At 38.1% G+C, this 18,118-nt stretch overlaps 1 protein-coding gene across 1 annotated transcript; it reads left to right on the forward strand.

Moving 5' to 3' along the window:
* Positions 1–999: 999 nt before the first annotated feature.
* On the forward strand, positions 1,000–13,419 carry LOC136686671 (ribose-phosphate pyrophosphokinase 2). The gene is made up of 7 exons (XM_066660588.1): positions 1,000–1,271; positions 6,440–6,623; positions 8,846–8,944; positions 9,059–9,183; positions 9,436–9,609; positions 9,968–10,127; positions 11,491–13,419. The coding sequence occupies exons 1-7, from the start codon at positions 1,150–1,152 to the stop codon at positions 11,581–11,583; spliced, it is 957 nt and encodes a 318-aa protein (XP_066516685.1). The 5' UTR covers positions 1,000–1,149; the 3' UTR covers positions 11,584–13,419.
* Positions 13,420–18,118: the final 4,699 nt, after the last annotated feature.

An 18,118-nucleotide genomic window follows, 5' to 3' on the forward strand; every position in this document is an offset into this window, starting at 1 on the left:
TTCTTCTGAAATCAAGGGGAATACTGAATAGATCTTCATAACTTCAGAGAACCCAGTTCCAGTCAACATACTGTGTAGCAACAGACGAACTACTGTCTCTGATTTTACGTCTACAAGGTGGACCAACGAGGTAGCCTGTGTGTCTTAAGGGTGGACAGTAAGCCTGCACATTGTTTAAAAACCCCAGCTAGCAAAGAATATTAGGCTCACATATGGCACATCTGCAGTTGTCTTATGGCTCCCATTTGGCCTGGAATTATGAGTCTGGCGACCTCAACTCAGCCAGAGCTCCACCTTATATTTGCCAGATGTCGACCATTTGCCCCACACAACACATGACTTGGGCTATACCCAAGTCAAGCCTGGTTCCTGACAGTTGGCCCATGTCCAGCCCACACAACACGTCATAATCCAAGTCATACTCCAAGTCATGACATTTGGCACATGTCTAGCTCACACAATTTCCAATGCTGTAACTGAACCAGTACCAAAACTGAAATAGGTTTTGCCCAAATATATCTGCTATCTATATACCTGCTCTGTGGTGGTTATGGCCTCTGGGAAGTAATTCTAAATGTAGAAATAGGGTCATTTTAAAGTTATGGCTAATTGTAGTTACTTTAAAAGCAGTGTTAGCAGGTTTAAGCATAAACATTTGGACCTCTATAATATCTATGGATTCATGAACCTAGCATTGCACATTTATCTCATTCACACGAGGACAATGATTCAAATTGCTTCCTGGTGCCTAGGAACCGCAATATTTCAGTGATGAAATTGTGGATTGATCGCCCTGATTGTTCACATTTGGTCCAGTACGGTGTTGTGTATACGTATTTGAGTCACAGATGGGAAGAAAATACTGTATTTGTTTGGAAGACCGGGTATTTTCTTTCATAAGTAGTGCACTAGGTAGGGACTGACGAGTAATTTGGACGACATCCCAGCTCTTCAGCCTTTTCCCTTCTCCATGTTTTCCTTTTAGGAGTGACGGGCTCGGTCGTCATTTCCTCTTTTCGCGGGTCTCTGTATTATGATGCAGCGCTGCAGTTTTACTTCTCTCTAACCTCTCTGTCTCTTCGGACAGGAGCAGCTTTTCCTGTGTCCTCTCTCTCTCTCTCTCCCTCTCTCTTTCACCGTGCTACAGTAATGCCTAACATCGTGTTGTTCAGCGGGAGCTCTCACCGGGACTTGTCTCACAAAGTGGCCGAGCGCCTGGGATTGGAGCTCGGCAAAGTCATCACCAAGAAGTTCAGCAACCAGGAGACATGGTGAGGATTCCCATGTTTTGATGTTTAAGCGGCACACAACCCTTCACTAATTATTTAATTTAACTAATTAAACCTTCACTGAGCCATTAAAGGTAGGGCGCTGTGTTGAGCTGGTTTTCTTTCCTAAATTCCGCTAACTTAGCTAACTCCCGGAGCTCCAAAGTTACCTCCCCACACCGGAGAGACAGGTAGCCACCGGGAACTAGCGTTAGTCGGCTGCTACTAAAGGTGCAATTTCGACCAGATTTGTTAATGTAGTCAACGAGCTGGCTCACATTCCGCTCGGAAATATAAAACTACACAAACAGGTAGCACTAAATATTAATGATGAAGACTTCATTAAAGCCAAACAGTATACATTAACATCACCATTACACTCAATAGCTACACACGTCAACCTACAGCCAATTAGAACGCGTGTATATTACTCCAAAGCCAATCAAAATTCTTATACATTACCATACAGCCTATAGATACACCAACACATTAGCATATCTCTGATTATACATTTATATAAGACATTTAATCAGAAGCTCACATAATCCAATACAGATTGTCAGAATACCTGTAAACTACTATACAACTAATCAAACTGCCTATATATTACACATTTATACCTCACATACAATAATATGTTCATTCATTCATCCTCTGATACTGCTTGAAACTGATTAGGGTCAAAAGGCAGGAAAACACCCTGGGGAGGGGTGACTGTCCATATCAGGGTATGACACACACAGCTGGGGACTAGTTTGCGTAGTCTGACATCCCAACATGTGTTTTTGGATTGTGGAAGGAAAGTGGACAAAAAGCAATGGGTAGAACACGCAAACGTTTCACAGACAATTGATATACATGTTATTTACTATACTGCTCATCAGTGTGTGTTAACATACAGTTAAACATTATACCAGTATTACCATAAAGATAATCATTATACACATATAATATCATACAGCTAATAAGTATGGGTGTTTATTACCATAAAGAAATGCCCACATATCAGTGTACCCTAATCATTATACCCATAGGTAATCATACATTTAATCAGTATACTCACAAACCGGATGCACTAATCCAATCTCACTTAAAGACTAAGCACCACTTAATGGCCCTCCAAGAATATTTCACATTATTTTAGTTACTGACATAAATAAGTATGAATTAAAATGAAAATTGTATGCTTAATTTGCTTTAAAACTGACAATTTTATTAAATTGTCGGAAAAACCTGAGCTCGCTACGGAAATTATTGAACGCAACAGTGACGTCACTGGTGGACAACAGCTGAACAACGCTGCGGTAAAACACCGTTATGACTGACTGTTATGACAGTATCTAGCTATAGCTAAATAACCAACATTATTCATGACAATAGCCTAGCAATAAGCTAAACTCAAATTTAGAGGTCCCGTTATTCTTGTAAATGTGATCGAAGTCGAACTCGAATTCATCCGACACTATAAACCTCCGTAATGTAGCCGATTATAATCTGAGCCACCGAGTTTAGCAAGTCAAGCTAATGTTAACTAACACCAACTAAAACAGGCGCCGTAAGTGTACTTACACTGTTTACCTCCATGTTACAGAGGCTTCTGAACACCTTTCGTTGGTGTCCTTACATGCCCATATTGTTGGAAAAGCGCCAGTGAAATGAGCTACAGATAACGGAGTGAGCAGATGGTCCTTTCCAAAGTGCCCGTTTAAAGTTGACAAATTTAGTCCATTTTCTGGATATTTTGGGATCTGTGGGCCATTTGTGCACAGATGTCCCACTGTACATTGAATTATTGCAGCCAAAAACAACACACCTTTTTGTCATTTTGCATTAAATTAAGTGCAACTTCTGGAGTTGTCCACCATCTACGTCACAGGCAAGACGCCTAGTAGAGTTTCCGAACACCGTTTGGGGGGGTACCAACGGTCTTTTAAACCTTATTCCTTGAATTAGTAAGAAATAACATGTTTTCTGATTATCAATAAACACATGTTAGGAACTCAAATTCCACTGTATTTATTTGTTTGACACTTTCATATAGCTAGTGCTTAGCCTTTAAACATTCTGCTGTATTGGGGTGCAATAATTACTTTGTCAAATGTTGCTTTTACCAATCTGTCAAGTCTAAAGCCATGTTGATATTTTTTATAGCAATTGTCTACAGTTTAATACAAAATACTCTGATTTTATTGTGCATTCTGAACAAGTTGACAATCCCATCATATATTACATATATTCAGCACCAGGCAGAATCATATAAGCAACATGAATAACATCAATCTACCAAAGCGGTGAACCTACTGTATTTCATATTGGCTTCAGAATAATATTCTAAATAAGGTATAGCCTATCAAACAGCTTGCCAACCTTAGAATAAAATGTAGCTATCAGCGTCAGGATAACTTGTAGCCAGTCAGCCCCAGGTAGCAATTAAACATCCATACCTACCATATAGAGTATCAGCTGCTATGTAAATTATATTTTATCAGCATCTGTGTAACATATAGTCTGTCAATGTCAGGTTGCCATAAAATATTTCAGCATCAGGTTATTATCCTTTTTTCCATTTTTGTTAATGTCACTTTTAAAAGTAAAGCAATGTATAGATTGATGTATAGATCACCATGTATTTCTTACTAAAATATTAATACATAAATAAATAACTAAACTGTCAGAGACTAATTCAGTGTCTTTACAAGTCACCTTTGCATAACATAACGCCTATTTGGCAATATTGGACTGCCAAATATTGTATAAAAATCATCTTAACAGGTAGACTGGTTTCATGGTTGGGGATCGTTTTCCAAATACCATGCAATTATAGAAACTGTTGATCTTATAACCCTGTCGTTATACCATGATACCATTATGTGTGCATAGATTCATATAAATTAAATTGGCATCAAAATGAGGTGAAATCCTCCTGAGGTGTTTCTAGCATCTGATTTAAGAGAGAATAGGTAAATAAACAATCCAGTTTATTCATTCAGGGTTCTTGTTGACATTTGGATTAGGGAGCTTATTCATCTATAAGTCTTGACTAGGAATGTGAGAAAGTATTCCAGAGGTTCATTGGTGTACTGTGGGACATGATTCACAAAATATGCAGTACACTCAGAAACAATTGTTAGCCTGTGTTAGTGCTGGGCAATAAATATAAAATGAATCAAAATCGACATTCAGAACTTCTAATCGACATAATCTTGTGTATATTGATTATATCGATAATTTCTTTCTGTTGTGTCCCCACTGTGTGTTCATGTACTGTCATGTACTTTAAAACTATGCTACCAAGTTGTAGTCATGTGACTCTGCCCCTATCTGCCACATGGAAGCAACCTAAACTCCAAAGCAGACAGAGCGACTCAAGCAGCTTGTACGAAAGGGAAACGCAGCATCTGTGGTGTAGACGTGCTGTGTTTTGACTATAATTAAGACGATATTGAACAAAAGTCAAATGTAAACGCTGAGAAAAAACTGTTTCAGCCAAAGCACAATCACACACCAAATATAAACTGTGCTCTGAAAACAAGAGAGGAACAAGCTTTAATTAATCGTGATATTGATTTGCGCTCATATCACCCAGCACTAGCCTGTGTGGACAGAACAGATACGTCATGTATATGAAAGATGTTGCTGTTTTTTTGTTTATTTTAATAATTACAGTTTGTTGTGTGTCCTTTGAGGTAAGTCTTCAGCCTATAAGGCATGTCCACTAGGTCTGACCCAATTACATTTACCACTGCATGATGCAATAACTGTTATCACATGAACTGCAAGGTAGTGAAGCCTTACTGACCCCAGTCCATTAGTTTAAACATGACTCTGACATTCTTTAAAGCTTTTTGTTTATATTTATAGCTTAAGAAATTATATCTCCAAAATTGTAATCACAGTTGTTTGAATAGCTTGATACTGTTATCAAATCATAGAACATGTGTTTAATAGTTGTTTTTAGATATTCACTTGTTGGAACTGGCTTGTCCTTAACTCACAAACATATTTGGAAACAGTGCTACACACTGAATTTTATGAACTGCTCCACAAAAGAATGCTATTAAGTGCTTCCCAACAAAGACAATATAAGTCCTTGTTTTATGTTTGTTTGGTTGTTGAATTGTGTTGTATAAAGCCACCTGCTTTTTACATTTTATTGACTGATGAAAAGCCCCAAATGATGTTCACATTTTCCAGAAATGCATTACATTACTCATTACATTAACCTATAGTTTATGAATATTATTTTTAATTATCTTTTAAAGTTAATATTTAAGTAATGAGAGGTTTTATTGTGAATTTTTTAATGTATTTAAGCACATTTTTAGGTTTTACACAACAATTTATCTAGGCAGAACTTATGAAAAACTGGGATAATATCTTTTAGGATGATTTCCAGGTTCATAGGGGAATATCAGTGTGCAGAGGTTTGTTAAATGGTTACAAACATTTCATACATGTTGGTCACATCTTTACAGTGGCATTGGGAAATATGACTTTTCTGATGATCACAGTTATCATTGGTACAATGTTAGAATATTGTGTATCACTGTATTCATAGTTTTAGATGACTGAGAAGCCTGTAAAAATGTTAAAGTGCCTTGTCAACTTTTTTTTGATCATTGTTTTTAATTAGACCACTCGTATAGGAGCGATACTACAGTCACTTACAGCTGAAAAACTTTCAAATCCTTAGACCCAGCACCAGCAGCTCAGCCTCTCTGTGCTGAGCTGTCTCATTCTTTTCATTCACATGTGGAGTATGGTGTCCCATATTACTCCTAATTGATTGGCCTCGGACCCTTTTGCTTGGATAACAGAGGCTATTTATTTTTTTCTTCTTCTGTCCAATCACATGACACCGAGAGGGAGAAGACCAAAAGAAAAGTGATCTTATCTAAAGAATTTGTGGCACCCTTTTCTGGTCTTGAATCCATTAAGTAGAACGTGGAGTGATGTTTGCTCTTATACAAAATGGCTGTGCTTAGGAAAACTATGCTTATTTGCCATGAGTTTTCTGTACTTTGGTGTTTATCCTAATTGTATAGTGTTTTATGGCAAAGACATGCTTACTTCAAAGAAAGGACATTTTAAACAAGGCTGCCTAAGAGGTATATCCATCAAGTTAATGTTCATAATTATAATAATGCTATAAACCATATCATCCCCTGCAGTGTGGAGATAGGTGAGAGTGTACGAGGGGAGGATGTGTACATAGTGCAGAGTGGCTGTGGAGAGATCAACGACAACCTGATGGAGCTGCTGATTATGATCAACGCCTGCAAGATCGCCTCCTCATCCCGCGTCACTGCCGTCATTCCCTGTTTCCCGTATGCCCGACAGGACAAGAAGGACAAGGTCAGAAATCATGTGAACCCCTAAAACAGCAAGAGCATGTATGGTCCCAAGGTCTAAAAATACTGTTTCAGAAGAGGGTGATGCTCATGCAAAAGCAATATTACAAAGACTGTCCAGTATAACCATACATTATTAAAGGTCCAAAGATTTACTACGTTGGTAAAAGTACCATGAATACATTACCAGTAATATATTTAAAAATGGATTGTACCTGAGACAACAAACAGAAAAATGTTGAGGGCCAAGGAGCACTAATGATTCACTTTGAGTAATTCAGTTGCTGACAAAGGCACTCTGAGTTGTTTATCATGAGGTAGTACCCTGTAGGTGATGTTACTGTACAATAATAGAAAAGGAAACTAGGGACAGCTGTGTCTTCAAAGCAAATATAGCCTTTTATTTACTATACAAAACCATTAGGGGATTGTTTTGCAATCATCATGACAAATGCTCATAACAGTAAAACGGTGATAAACATGAAAAAATTCTTTAGTTACATTTTACCATACAATTACCTCCATGCATTTCATGGTCAAATTAAATGAGGGAGCTTTTAGAGACATTTAAGTTCTAGCTCCCATCATCACCACTGACTCTGCAGGTTTCTCTAGACTTCAACCCACATTTCAAACCACTCTGAAAGACGTTGTTGACATAATAACAATTTAATTGTGCAAAAAGACTTGTTGCGTGGGTGTTGCCCTGTGATAGACTGGCGTCCTGTCTCGGGTGTGTTCCTGATTTGCACCCAGTGATTCCAGGTAGGCTCCGGACCTATTCCAAACATGAACTGGATGAGCAGTTTCAGACTGTGTATGAATTAAGCAAAAATATAATTTTAATTCAAAGAAATTTGACAAATGACATGTCACATATCTGAAAATGGATTACAAATTGTTACACTCAGATTTGGAAAGAAATAAAGAAATAAAATTGTATTGGCTGTTATATATCTGTTATAGGAAATTCTTAACACTTTTAAGACCAATATCATTAGTTCCTAAAGATTTTGCAGTTAGTCAGGCCCTATGCTGGTGCCTCACATTAGCAATACACATTTAAAAAAAAATGAAAAGGGAAACGCTATCTCTGTAGGCATTTTGGGACAGACATTAGCTGACATTGTGGAGTATAACATCAGACCTTGAAGAATATCTACACAGATATTATCTTAAGGCATATCTGGGAAGACAATGTGGGGGGTATCTTGGCAGAGACTTGGGTATATCAGCAGACTATATAGGGTTGTCTGGACAGACAATGAGGGGTATCTCGGCAGTATCTGAGCAGACATTGTGGAATTTGCTTTGCCTTCAGTCACAGAAGTAGCACCATTCGTACATTTAATTTAACGTGGTGCTCTGGTGTACAATTTTCTCCTGTAATGCAGATTTTGTGGTGTCACAACTCAGCTGATCATTGATCATTGATACCACTTACTAAAAGGAAGAGATTTATACGATCTGAATGTTTTTTTTTCTAAGATGAAAAGGAAAAAAAAATAGTTCATTTAAAAGTTTTGCCACTGAATTAACTCCATAATAATGGCTCAAATATTCTGAATAAAATTAGAAGTTTATATATGTTAATGGCGTTTCTCAAATTACCATTTGACATTTGATTCACTTGTATATGAAGTGCACCAGTGCAAATAATTAAAAAATATATAACAAACTAACCATAGTATTAATTATTTAATCGTTTGCCATCCTGTAGTGAAAAAGTGACTTCCAGAGAAATTGTAGTTGCATAGTCTTCAAGAGCTTCAGTGGTGAACTGGTGAACAGTTTCATGTTGAGATTGAACATAAAGGTCAAAGTTTGAGAGATTAAAAGAATTCATCTATACTCTTAGTGCAACTTGACCTCCTCCTTCTGCCCAAACTCGATACAGCAGCTAGGGTAAACTCATGACGTAGATTTTGTTGTTGTAGGCAAACATTGCATTGGAGAATTGAGCAATATGTATATTTACTTAGGTAAAGCTCATTTTGGTGTTTAATGTCCAAAATGTGCTTTTCTTTTTTTAAAGCATAGTACGGGAGCAACATGTACACCTACAAAACTATTCTTAACCCACACAAAATAAATCCAGGTGTTTATTAAAGTGACTTACTGTGAACTAAAGCAAAAATGCAGCAATGTTAAACTAGTGTTTGGTTCTTATAATTCACTCTTGCTCTGCACTTCAGCCCAAACAATGTAAATGTGTTTCCTGCTCAGAGTCGTGCACCCATTTCTGCTAAGCTGGTTGCAAACATGCTGTCAGTCGCTGGAGCAGACCACATAATCACTATGGACCTCCACGCTTCACAGATCCAGGTAAGTCCTCGTTCTGCCACTGCCTTTAATTTTTTTCCTTGTTGCACCGCTCACATCAAGACTAAATTAACAGTGTGGTGTTCTGATTGATGCATTGTACTGACTCCCCTCCAGGGCTTTTTTGACATTGCTGTGGACAACCTGTACGCAGAACCCGCGGTCCTCCAGTGGATTAGAGAGAACATTCCAGAGTGGAAAAATTGCATTATAGTCTCCCCCGATGCAGGCGGTGCTAAAAGGTAAATGTGTTGACTATAGGGCTGGCAAGAATTGTCTTGCTACGTTGGTGTTTGTAAATTCATACTAAGCATCCAGTTGACCTCTGCTCTCTGTCTTGTCTTCTGTCTCAGTCACACCCGGTCTCTGTGTTGACTCTGTGTCGGTCTTCACTACTTTACTAATAAACACACTGCTAATGTGAATCCTGTAGTTTTATAAATGGAGCTGTATATATTTATAACGATTGCCCACACTTTAACTGTGGTTAACAGGGTGACTTCCATTGCTGACCGACTCAATGTTGAGTTCGCACTCATCCATAAAGAGCGTAAGAAGGCCAATGAGGTGGACCGCATGGTCCTGGTGGGAGATGTAAAAGACCGTGTGGCCATCCTTGTAGATGACATGGCAGATACATGTGGAACTATATGCCACGCCGCTGATAAGTAAGTTGAAACCCCAGTCCATGCTGTGTAATGCAAATGCACTCAGAAATCCACACAAGTCTCAAATGAATCACCCTTTTAGCAATCTGATGTCTGGATCATTTGGAGGGAGACTCCTGGTGATTTTTATAATTTTTTTAAAATTATGATTATTTATTTATTTATTTATGTGTAATGTTTCCCTAGCAATGTACAAATCTAACTCTTTGCTCTTAAAGGTTAGAGAAACTGAAAAACAGTTTTTACATGGAGTAATATGTGCTTGCTGTAGTGGCTCAGAGTTTTCATCAGGTCCTCTCTTTCATTTCTGCTAGCTCCTCATCCTTCATTATGTCATTGTGTGCATTTGTTTTATCAGGCTGATCTCTGCTGGGGCAATAAAAGTCTATGCTATCCTCACCCACGGCATCTTCTCTGGACCTGCCATCTCACGCATCAACAATGCCCCATTTGAGGCTGTGGTGGTCACAAACACCATTCCTCAGGAGGAAAAGATGAAACAGTGCCCCAAAATTCAGGTAATCACAGCCCACATAAATTAGCTTAGTTATTATATACACATTATGAATCATGGACTTACTTTATGGTGTACTTTTTTTTTGGTAGCAGGGGCATCTTGGGGTTATTACCCCAACTCCTAATGTCCCTCTCCGTCAGTTAAAACCTTAAAAGTGGCTTAAATTATGGTGACAAGACATCCTCTTTTACGCCAACATGTCCTCTTTTTCAGACTTAAAAAAATATCCTGGAGGAATTTCACAAACGTCCGGGATTTTGTTTTTCTAGAGTTTACATAGAACTTCGAGAAGCGTTTCATTCACAAACTAGTCCCGCCCTCCCCTACTCCGATTGGTTCGCTTGAGTGAGAAGGGGGCGTGGTGACGTAGCCTAAAATCTTCTGATTGGACGGTCTGACTGTAGAGCTACCGTTATTGGTCGAGAACCTTCTCTGTAAACATTTAATTGGTCAGTCTGCACCTCAGTAGTCCTTGTTTACGTCAGGCAAAGCTCATGTACCCTACCCTCATCTCGAGCAGCTATGCCGAAACGTAAATGTAAGTTCTCGGATGAATTAAAAAAGACATTTCCATGTTTTCTGCAGCAAATAAAGATGTAAAGGACCTAAAAGCACACAGATTCAGCAAAGCATACAACGGCAGCGAGGGGCGTGACCTCATCTAGAAGTTCTGAAAAGTCACTAAAACTAGCGGCAAAATCATTGAGAGGGAGAGGAGGCAAAGCGCTGCGGGTGTACACTGCCCCCCTGTGGCACTCTTTGGAAATACCACTCTTATTTTACTGGTACTCATTATATGGCGTATTGTACCGTTTTTAAAGACAAAGTATTGAGATACTTTTCTAGTATACCGTGCAAAATTATAAACCTATACATTCACCTTTATTCAGTACATATCTGAATATGCAACTTGTCCCCGACACCCTCGCTTCATTTACCCTTTGCCCTTCACTTGTAGCTCAAAAGCCCCACCCTGTAAGATCATAGGTGTATGACACAAGAAACACTGGGTATCTGAATGTGCCCTTTAGAGACTTTCATTGGAACACTGCATGTTTAATGTTGAAGTGTGGAATATTTTGTGCATGACATGTCTTCTAGCTTACAAACAACACCACACTGACATGTTCAGGTAAAAAAAAAAAACATTTTCCACTGGAGAGGACAAATACAGACACAAACGTTGCACATATGAATAAATATATATTTTTAATACTTAAATCAGATGCAGATCTTATACAATTCATTACTGAATTAGCTTTGATTCGTATGGCATCAATGGCCATTGATGAGTGATTGTTGTTTTTTAAGGGCTGTCCCAAAGAATATTACAAGTCTGACCATCTGCAATTTTTTTTCCCCAGGTCATCGATATTTCAATGATTTTGGCAGAGGCCATTCGGAGAACCCACAATGGTGAATCAGTCTCATACCTTTTCAGTCATGTGCCGTTGTAAATACAAGCCTAGGACAACATTCTTCCATCATCAAACCTTTCCTGTATCATTCCGGGAGTCCTCACTGGTAGCCATTTGCCAGCAACACTAACAACTTTACTCTTACTTCAGTCAGAACAAACATCAAGACAGTGGGCAGGTTTATATTCGCTGGGATTTTAGAGATAAGAGATAAATGGACTGAGTTCATTAGTTATACTCCAGAACTGAGAGTCCTTTTCTGAGTCTCCTCGGCTGTTCAGTGTTAACAAGATATAGTTGCCCAACCAATAAGGATTGGAAAGATCACTACAAAGATAAGCTCTGCAGTTTTGTGATTATCAGTATGTTTTGGGAAATTGGACAGTTTATGAAATCAATTATCCATACACATTAATTGAAATCACAGGGTGAAAATTGTTTTGGGGTGGTTTAGCCAAAAAATAATTTTATAACCATTTTTCATTTGCTCCAAATGTTACTTGGTGGGATATCAACAGTTTGTTATTTGTATGCTACATTTATCCTAAAGAAGCTGGTCTTGGATATGCTCTGGCAAATCCAATAAATTTGGCCTCAGTAAAAATATTTGAATAAATCTGAGCATTTTCAAGTTATTGTAAAAAGCAGCCATGGGAAAAACATTTAATGAAGTTTTTTTTTTCATGCAAACTCTGCTTTATTAAAACTGTGTTTTATTATATAAAATATTCACAAATACAAACCTCAGTGTACAATCACACCTCTAAAAGGATTTTTGTTTTGTTTATTGTATCTTCCTTGACATTTTATTTTGGAATTTTGGATATTGGTATGAAAGCTGGGGGTATTTCACAAAGCAGGGTTTTTTTTGTTTTTTTTTTGGTAAATCTGTGTATTTTAACCCTGTAGCATACACTGCTTTTGAAATGTTGCTGCCACCGCCTTCTGTTAGATATGTACTGTTCAGCTGAAGTTACCTGATTACAACCCCATCATGTCAGTTTATTTCACACAAAAAAAAACAACAAACAAACAAACAAACAAACAAACAAGCATATATTAATGCACCCCATCATATAAAGCCTAAAAAGACTGACTGCAACGAAGTGTAATGTTTTGATTTTGGCGTCTGATGCACTGTTGTAGCTCCAGAGCAATGATAGAGTGGATTTGGTTTTTTGGCTTAGCACAAATCTACATGTTGAAAAAATGATAGTGGTACCTGTCTGAAACAGTGAGGAATAACATAACTGCATCAGGTTGTTTATCTGGGGATATCCTAGTCTGTTCATGCTGGTTATTTATTGTAGAATTGGGTATATACCGTGTGTGGCTTTTAGTTGCAGTTTCAGGGAGTTTACACAAAAAAAAACAAGCATAGAACTTGATTTGAAAGTGTATGCTATTGTTTAAAGGAAATAACTTACAAATCATAAATCCTGCTCAGTGAAATACCACACTGAAATAATACTTTTACAAACAATAGACGCAGACTGATGCACATTAAGAGCTGCTTTGATTGTTTATAGATTGATGGCAGTAATTTACTTAAGATATCAGTCATTTCAGTGGATTTCAAATGTAAAACATCTTTCCTGTATCTTTAAAAATAGTTCACCCTAGAGTTAAAGTGGATAATAGACTGTTTCATAAACATTAACAGGCTGCTGTGACACACGGATGCAAAGTTGTGTTTGTGTATCCCAGCTCCTAATTTGCATAGGTTAACTTCCTGGTGTTCAGACTGTTAGATTATAAAACCATACAGACTTTTATAGCATACACTACCCGTTACAGTGTGTTTATGTGTAATGCATGAAGTCAACACTAGTTTTACACCTTCCTGACACAATATGGCATTCTTGGTTTTTTCATGTAGCAGAAAAAATCATTTCAAGTTCAAAAAAATATACTTGGATCTTCTGGTAGAACTTTACAAAGTGTCTTCACACTCATTTATCCATCTCCCACTGCCCCCATTTCATTTAGCAATTTGCAAAAACTCTCACAGTTCATAGATAAATGTGATTAGACGTTGACTGTGGAGATTTTGTTTTTGGCGTCTTCATTTTTTAAATAGTTTGATTGTCGGATGCTTTACCGTCGCTGCTTATCATTCCAGCTGACTAAGATGGCTATCCTGTTAAACATCAGTGTTCATAAAATTAATATAAATCATTTAGTTTCTCATTGAAGAGGGACTCTCATCTGCTAGAAGAGAAACTGTCATCAGATCAACATGAAGAGGAACCTCTGTAAGTAAGAGTGAAACAAAGGACAAAACGACAACTGTGGCTCAGGGATGGCATGACAGAATACTTGGGCTTTGCCTGGGTTTGTTATTAACAGTGTATGAAAGCGCCTGTTTTGAGTACGGCTTTAGAAATTGCAGTCCCCACATTGTTTGTGGGATACAGTGACAACAAGCGAAGTTGCAACTTGCTTCACTACCTTCCCAGCTAACAGGGAATGTCCCCACAATTTTGGTTAACGTTTATGTGAATGTTCTCCTAATGTTAGAAGCAAGCATTCTTACAGTGACATCAATGGAACATTTTGTAAACTTTATTTGACCTTGATAAAAGTTCTCCTAATGTTAGTCTGAAACGTTCTAGGTGGAAGTTACATGAAAGTTCTTTTAATGCTTTTTATATCAATAGTCTAAAGGAGTGTATGTGTGGTATTCTTTAGCCACATAATAGGAGAGAGTCATCTATTTTACATCAAGGTTTGAGATTAAGGTACTCCATTGAAAGATAAGGATCATGAACTTTTTTTTGTCTTATTATATTTACTTCAATAATATATTTAAGAAAATTATGTTTTACTTACTTTACCTTTTACTTTTCCAAACTGAATTTTCATAACAACTGCATGAAAAACTGCTGTTAGGAGAAATGTTGCCAAGGTTACAGAGATGGATGGAGCCAGTTTTGTCTGGTTTTCTAGATGGGGCTGCTCTACTGACAAGGTAAGAAGTCAGGAATAAAATAAATTTGATATTATTACCTGTTTATTATTAAGATTAATTCGTATATCTCAAGTATTACAGGTCCAATATCGACAGTCAAGGTACCAGATTAAAGTTTTATCTCTGCTTTTCATAGATTTTGGCATTTATTTATATATATATATATATATATATATATATATATACAGGGGTTGGACAATGAATCTGAAACACCCGGTTTTAGACCACAATCATTTATTAGTACGGTGTAGGGCCTCCTTTTGCGGCCAGTACAGCATCAATTCGTCTTGGGACTGACATATACACGTCCTGCACAGTGGTCAGAGGGATTTTAAGCCATTCTTCTTGCAGGATAGTGGCCAGGTCACTACGTGATGCTGGTGGAGGAAAACGTTTCCTGACTCTCTCCTCCAAAACACCCCAAAGTGGCTCAATAATATTTAGATCTGGTGACTGTGCAGGCCATGGGAGATGTTCAACTTCACTTTCATGTTCATCAAACCAATCTTTCACCAGTCTTGCTGTGTGTACTGGTGCACTGTCATCCTGATACATGGCACCGCCTTCAGGATACAATGTTTGAACCATTGGATGCACATGGTCCTTCAGAATGGTTCGGAAGTCCTTGGCAGTGACGCGCCAATCTAGCACAAGTATGTGGCCAAGGGGATGCCATGATATAGCAGCCCAAACCATCACTGATCCACCTCCCATGCTTTACTCTGGGCATGCAACACTCTGGGTGGTACACTTCTTTGGGGCTTTCCCACACCGTAACTCTCCCGGATTTGGGAAAACAGTAAAGGTGTATTCATCAGAGAACAATACATGTTTCACATTGTCCATAGCCCAAGATTTGCGCTCCTTGCACCATTGAAACCGACGTTTGGCATTGACATGAGTGATCAAAGGTTTGGCTAGCAGCCCGGCCTTGTGTATTGAACCTGTGGATCTCCCGACGGACAGTTCTGGTGGAAACAGGAGAGTTGAGGTGCACATTTAATTCTGCCATGATTTGGGCAGCCGTGGTTTTATGTTTTCTGGATACAATCCTGGTTAGCACCCGAACAACCCTTTCAGACAGCTTCCTCTTGCGTCCACAGTTAATCCTGTTGGATGTGTTTCGTCCTTCTTGGTGGTATGCTGACATTACCCTGGAATCCGTGACTCTTGATACATCACAAAGACTTGCTGTCTTGGTCACAGATGCGCCAGCAAGACGTGCACCAACAGTTTGTCCTCTTTTGAACTCTGGTATGTCACCCATAATGTTGTGTGCATTGCAATATTTTGAGCAAAACTGCTCTTACCCTCTGCTAATTGAACCTTCACACTCTGCTTTTACTGGTGCAATGTACAATTAATGAAGATTGCCCACCAGGCTGGTCCAATTTAGCCATGAATCCTCCCGCACTAAAAACACACACACACACACACAGAGGTGCTGGTCATAGAATTAGAATATCATGAAAATGTTGATTTATTTCAGTAATTCCATTCAAAAAGTGAAACTTTTATATTGTACTCATTCATTACACACATTGATATATTTCAAGTGTTTATTTCTTTTAATTTGATGAGCGTGTGGTTCAACTGCGGTTCATATATATAAGCTCCATCTCTCAATACTGTTCAAATGAAGCTCATATCTCCATATGTTTAAAAATGTTCAAAAAGACAAAGGTTTTCATAGGGTGTCCTAACTTTTTCACATGACTGTATACCTCACACAGCACATTTTATCAGCCAGACCTTATAAAATATGAAATAGTAAGTATGTTTACATAAATGTCTGGATCCCAGTGATGCTCTGATCATTTATCAAGTCTATATTACTTCTGGTTGATAAAATATGGTGCTTGCTTTTAGTAAAATTTAAAAAGCACAGTTAAAGGGTAAACTCGTCATTTTCTGTCATGGTTATGAGTTTTCTGGTGTAGACAAGTTGCTTTAATACAGGGCTTCAGTTTTGTAGTTTGGAATGAACAGAAAATAATTTTCAATGATTATAAACTTTCAAGAAATTACAAAAATATTATTTTATTATTATTATATTATTTTTGTTGGAAAATGGAAAAGAATCTGTCCAGAAAGGTATTTGTTATTTATCTTGTTAAAGAATGTCTCATGTATTAAAGTTCATCAGCATAGTTGCATGATTATGGAAGCATTTATCCAATTTTTGGGCCCAGGCCCGTGCTGCCAACCTGCCCCATGTGTCCTCTTTTTTGAAAAATTACAATAATGATCATCCTACTGTATAAAGACAGTGATCAATTTGATCTCATCCACATTCACACTTGACTGTCATAATACATTTTTCTTCATCTACTGTTATTCATTGTTATGATCATTGAGGGTTCATAAACTTTCAAGCAGTGTTGTACATAGGAACAATGGTAGGTACTAGGAAAGCGTACAAGAGATTCCAACAAGACTGTTAAAATAACTGATACAGAAATCATGAATTTAGTGCCATAACATTAGCAATAACAAGTTCAAAAAGTTAATTACTCACCAAATAATTTGGCACAGGGCGGCACGGTGGCGCAGCAGGTAGTGTCACAGTCACACAGCTCCAGGGACCTGGAGGTTGTGGGTTTGATTCCTGTTCTGGGTGATTGTCTGTGAAGAGTTTGGTGTGTTCTCCCTGTGTCCGTGTTTCCTAACAATAAATGAAAGCAGTTGTTTGAAACACCAATAATACTTTTTTAAGTGTCATTGTTAATCTTATATTAATTATTTAATATGATTTTTTTATGTATAAATAATTACTTTGATTCTAAAATTCAGTCAGCTTTATAGTCATCAAAGATGTGTTGAGGGAGAATGAAATATAGTTTCTCTAGGACACAATGCTAACATTAGTTTTATCTGAAAGCAGAGTTGTAAGTTCCCAGTTAAAGACTGTCCAATAGGAATCTCCCTCAGCTCTTATCCTACTGGATAGGCTTGACTTTTGGTGCAAGTTATCTAGCTAAATTTTGTGGAATACCCCCCTGCAGCTCTTCGTGCCACCACATAAAAAACCTGTGTAGGCGGGACTGTGACTCCATTGCCTGCATTACTAAATGATTGACAGCTCACTATGGCTGCTGATTGGCTGAGTAAAAGTGATGAACAATGAGATGCACATTCTCTGTTTAGGAGACGTGCACCTCCATATAGCTGAGGGAGAGCAGCGTGTTTCTCAAACTAATCTCATAAATAGGGAACATATTGCATCCCCTGTGGGAAGCTGAACACCTCAAAGTTGGTCCAAATGAACCGGGTCCCTCCCACTTGGCGGTCAAGCCATCCAATCAGAAATTACCTTTCATTTGTTGTTTTTGATTGGCTGAAACTGAGGCACTTTGTAACGGCTGTAAGTGTGGAGCGCACGTGCAGAAAAAAAAAGACTGAATGAGAAGGTGAAGAAAGGACAACAAAAGAGAAAAGGAGCAGCACCAATTGCAGTGTGCTGTGCTGGAGGTGACAAAAGCTGGTTTCAGGGGAGACAGAAGAAGAGGAAGAGAGCAAGGAAGAGTTAGAGGATGCGGAAGAGTTGGCACTGGCTTCAGAGACTTCTCTCAATACAAGTGTTACAATTGTAACGAAATGGGA

This window comes from Hoplias malabaricus, chromosome 2, assembly GCF_029633855.1.
Source record: "Hoplias malabaricus isolate fHopMal1 chromosome 2, fHopMal1.hap1, whole genome shotgun sequence".
NCBI lineage: Eukaryota > Metazoa > Chordata > Actinopteri > Characiformes > Erythrinidae > Hoplias > Hoplias malabaricus.

Bases quoted from the DNA above. Each gene is read 5' to 3' on its own strand.
- LOC136686671 (XM_066660588.1), top strand. From the start codon at position 1,150: ATGCCTAACATCGTGTTGTTCAGCGGGAGCTCTCACCGGGACTTGTCT. The intron at 1,272-6,439 runs GTGAGGATTCCC...CATCCCCTGCAG, and splicing joins TTCAGCAACCAGGAGACATG to TGTGGAGATAGGTGAGAGTG. The intron at 9,610-9,967 runs GTAAGTTGAAAC...TTGTTTTATCAG, and splicing joins ATATGCCACGCCGCTGATAA to GCTGATCTCTGCTGGGGCAA.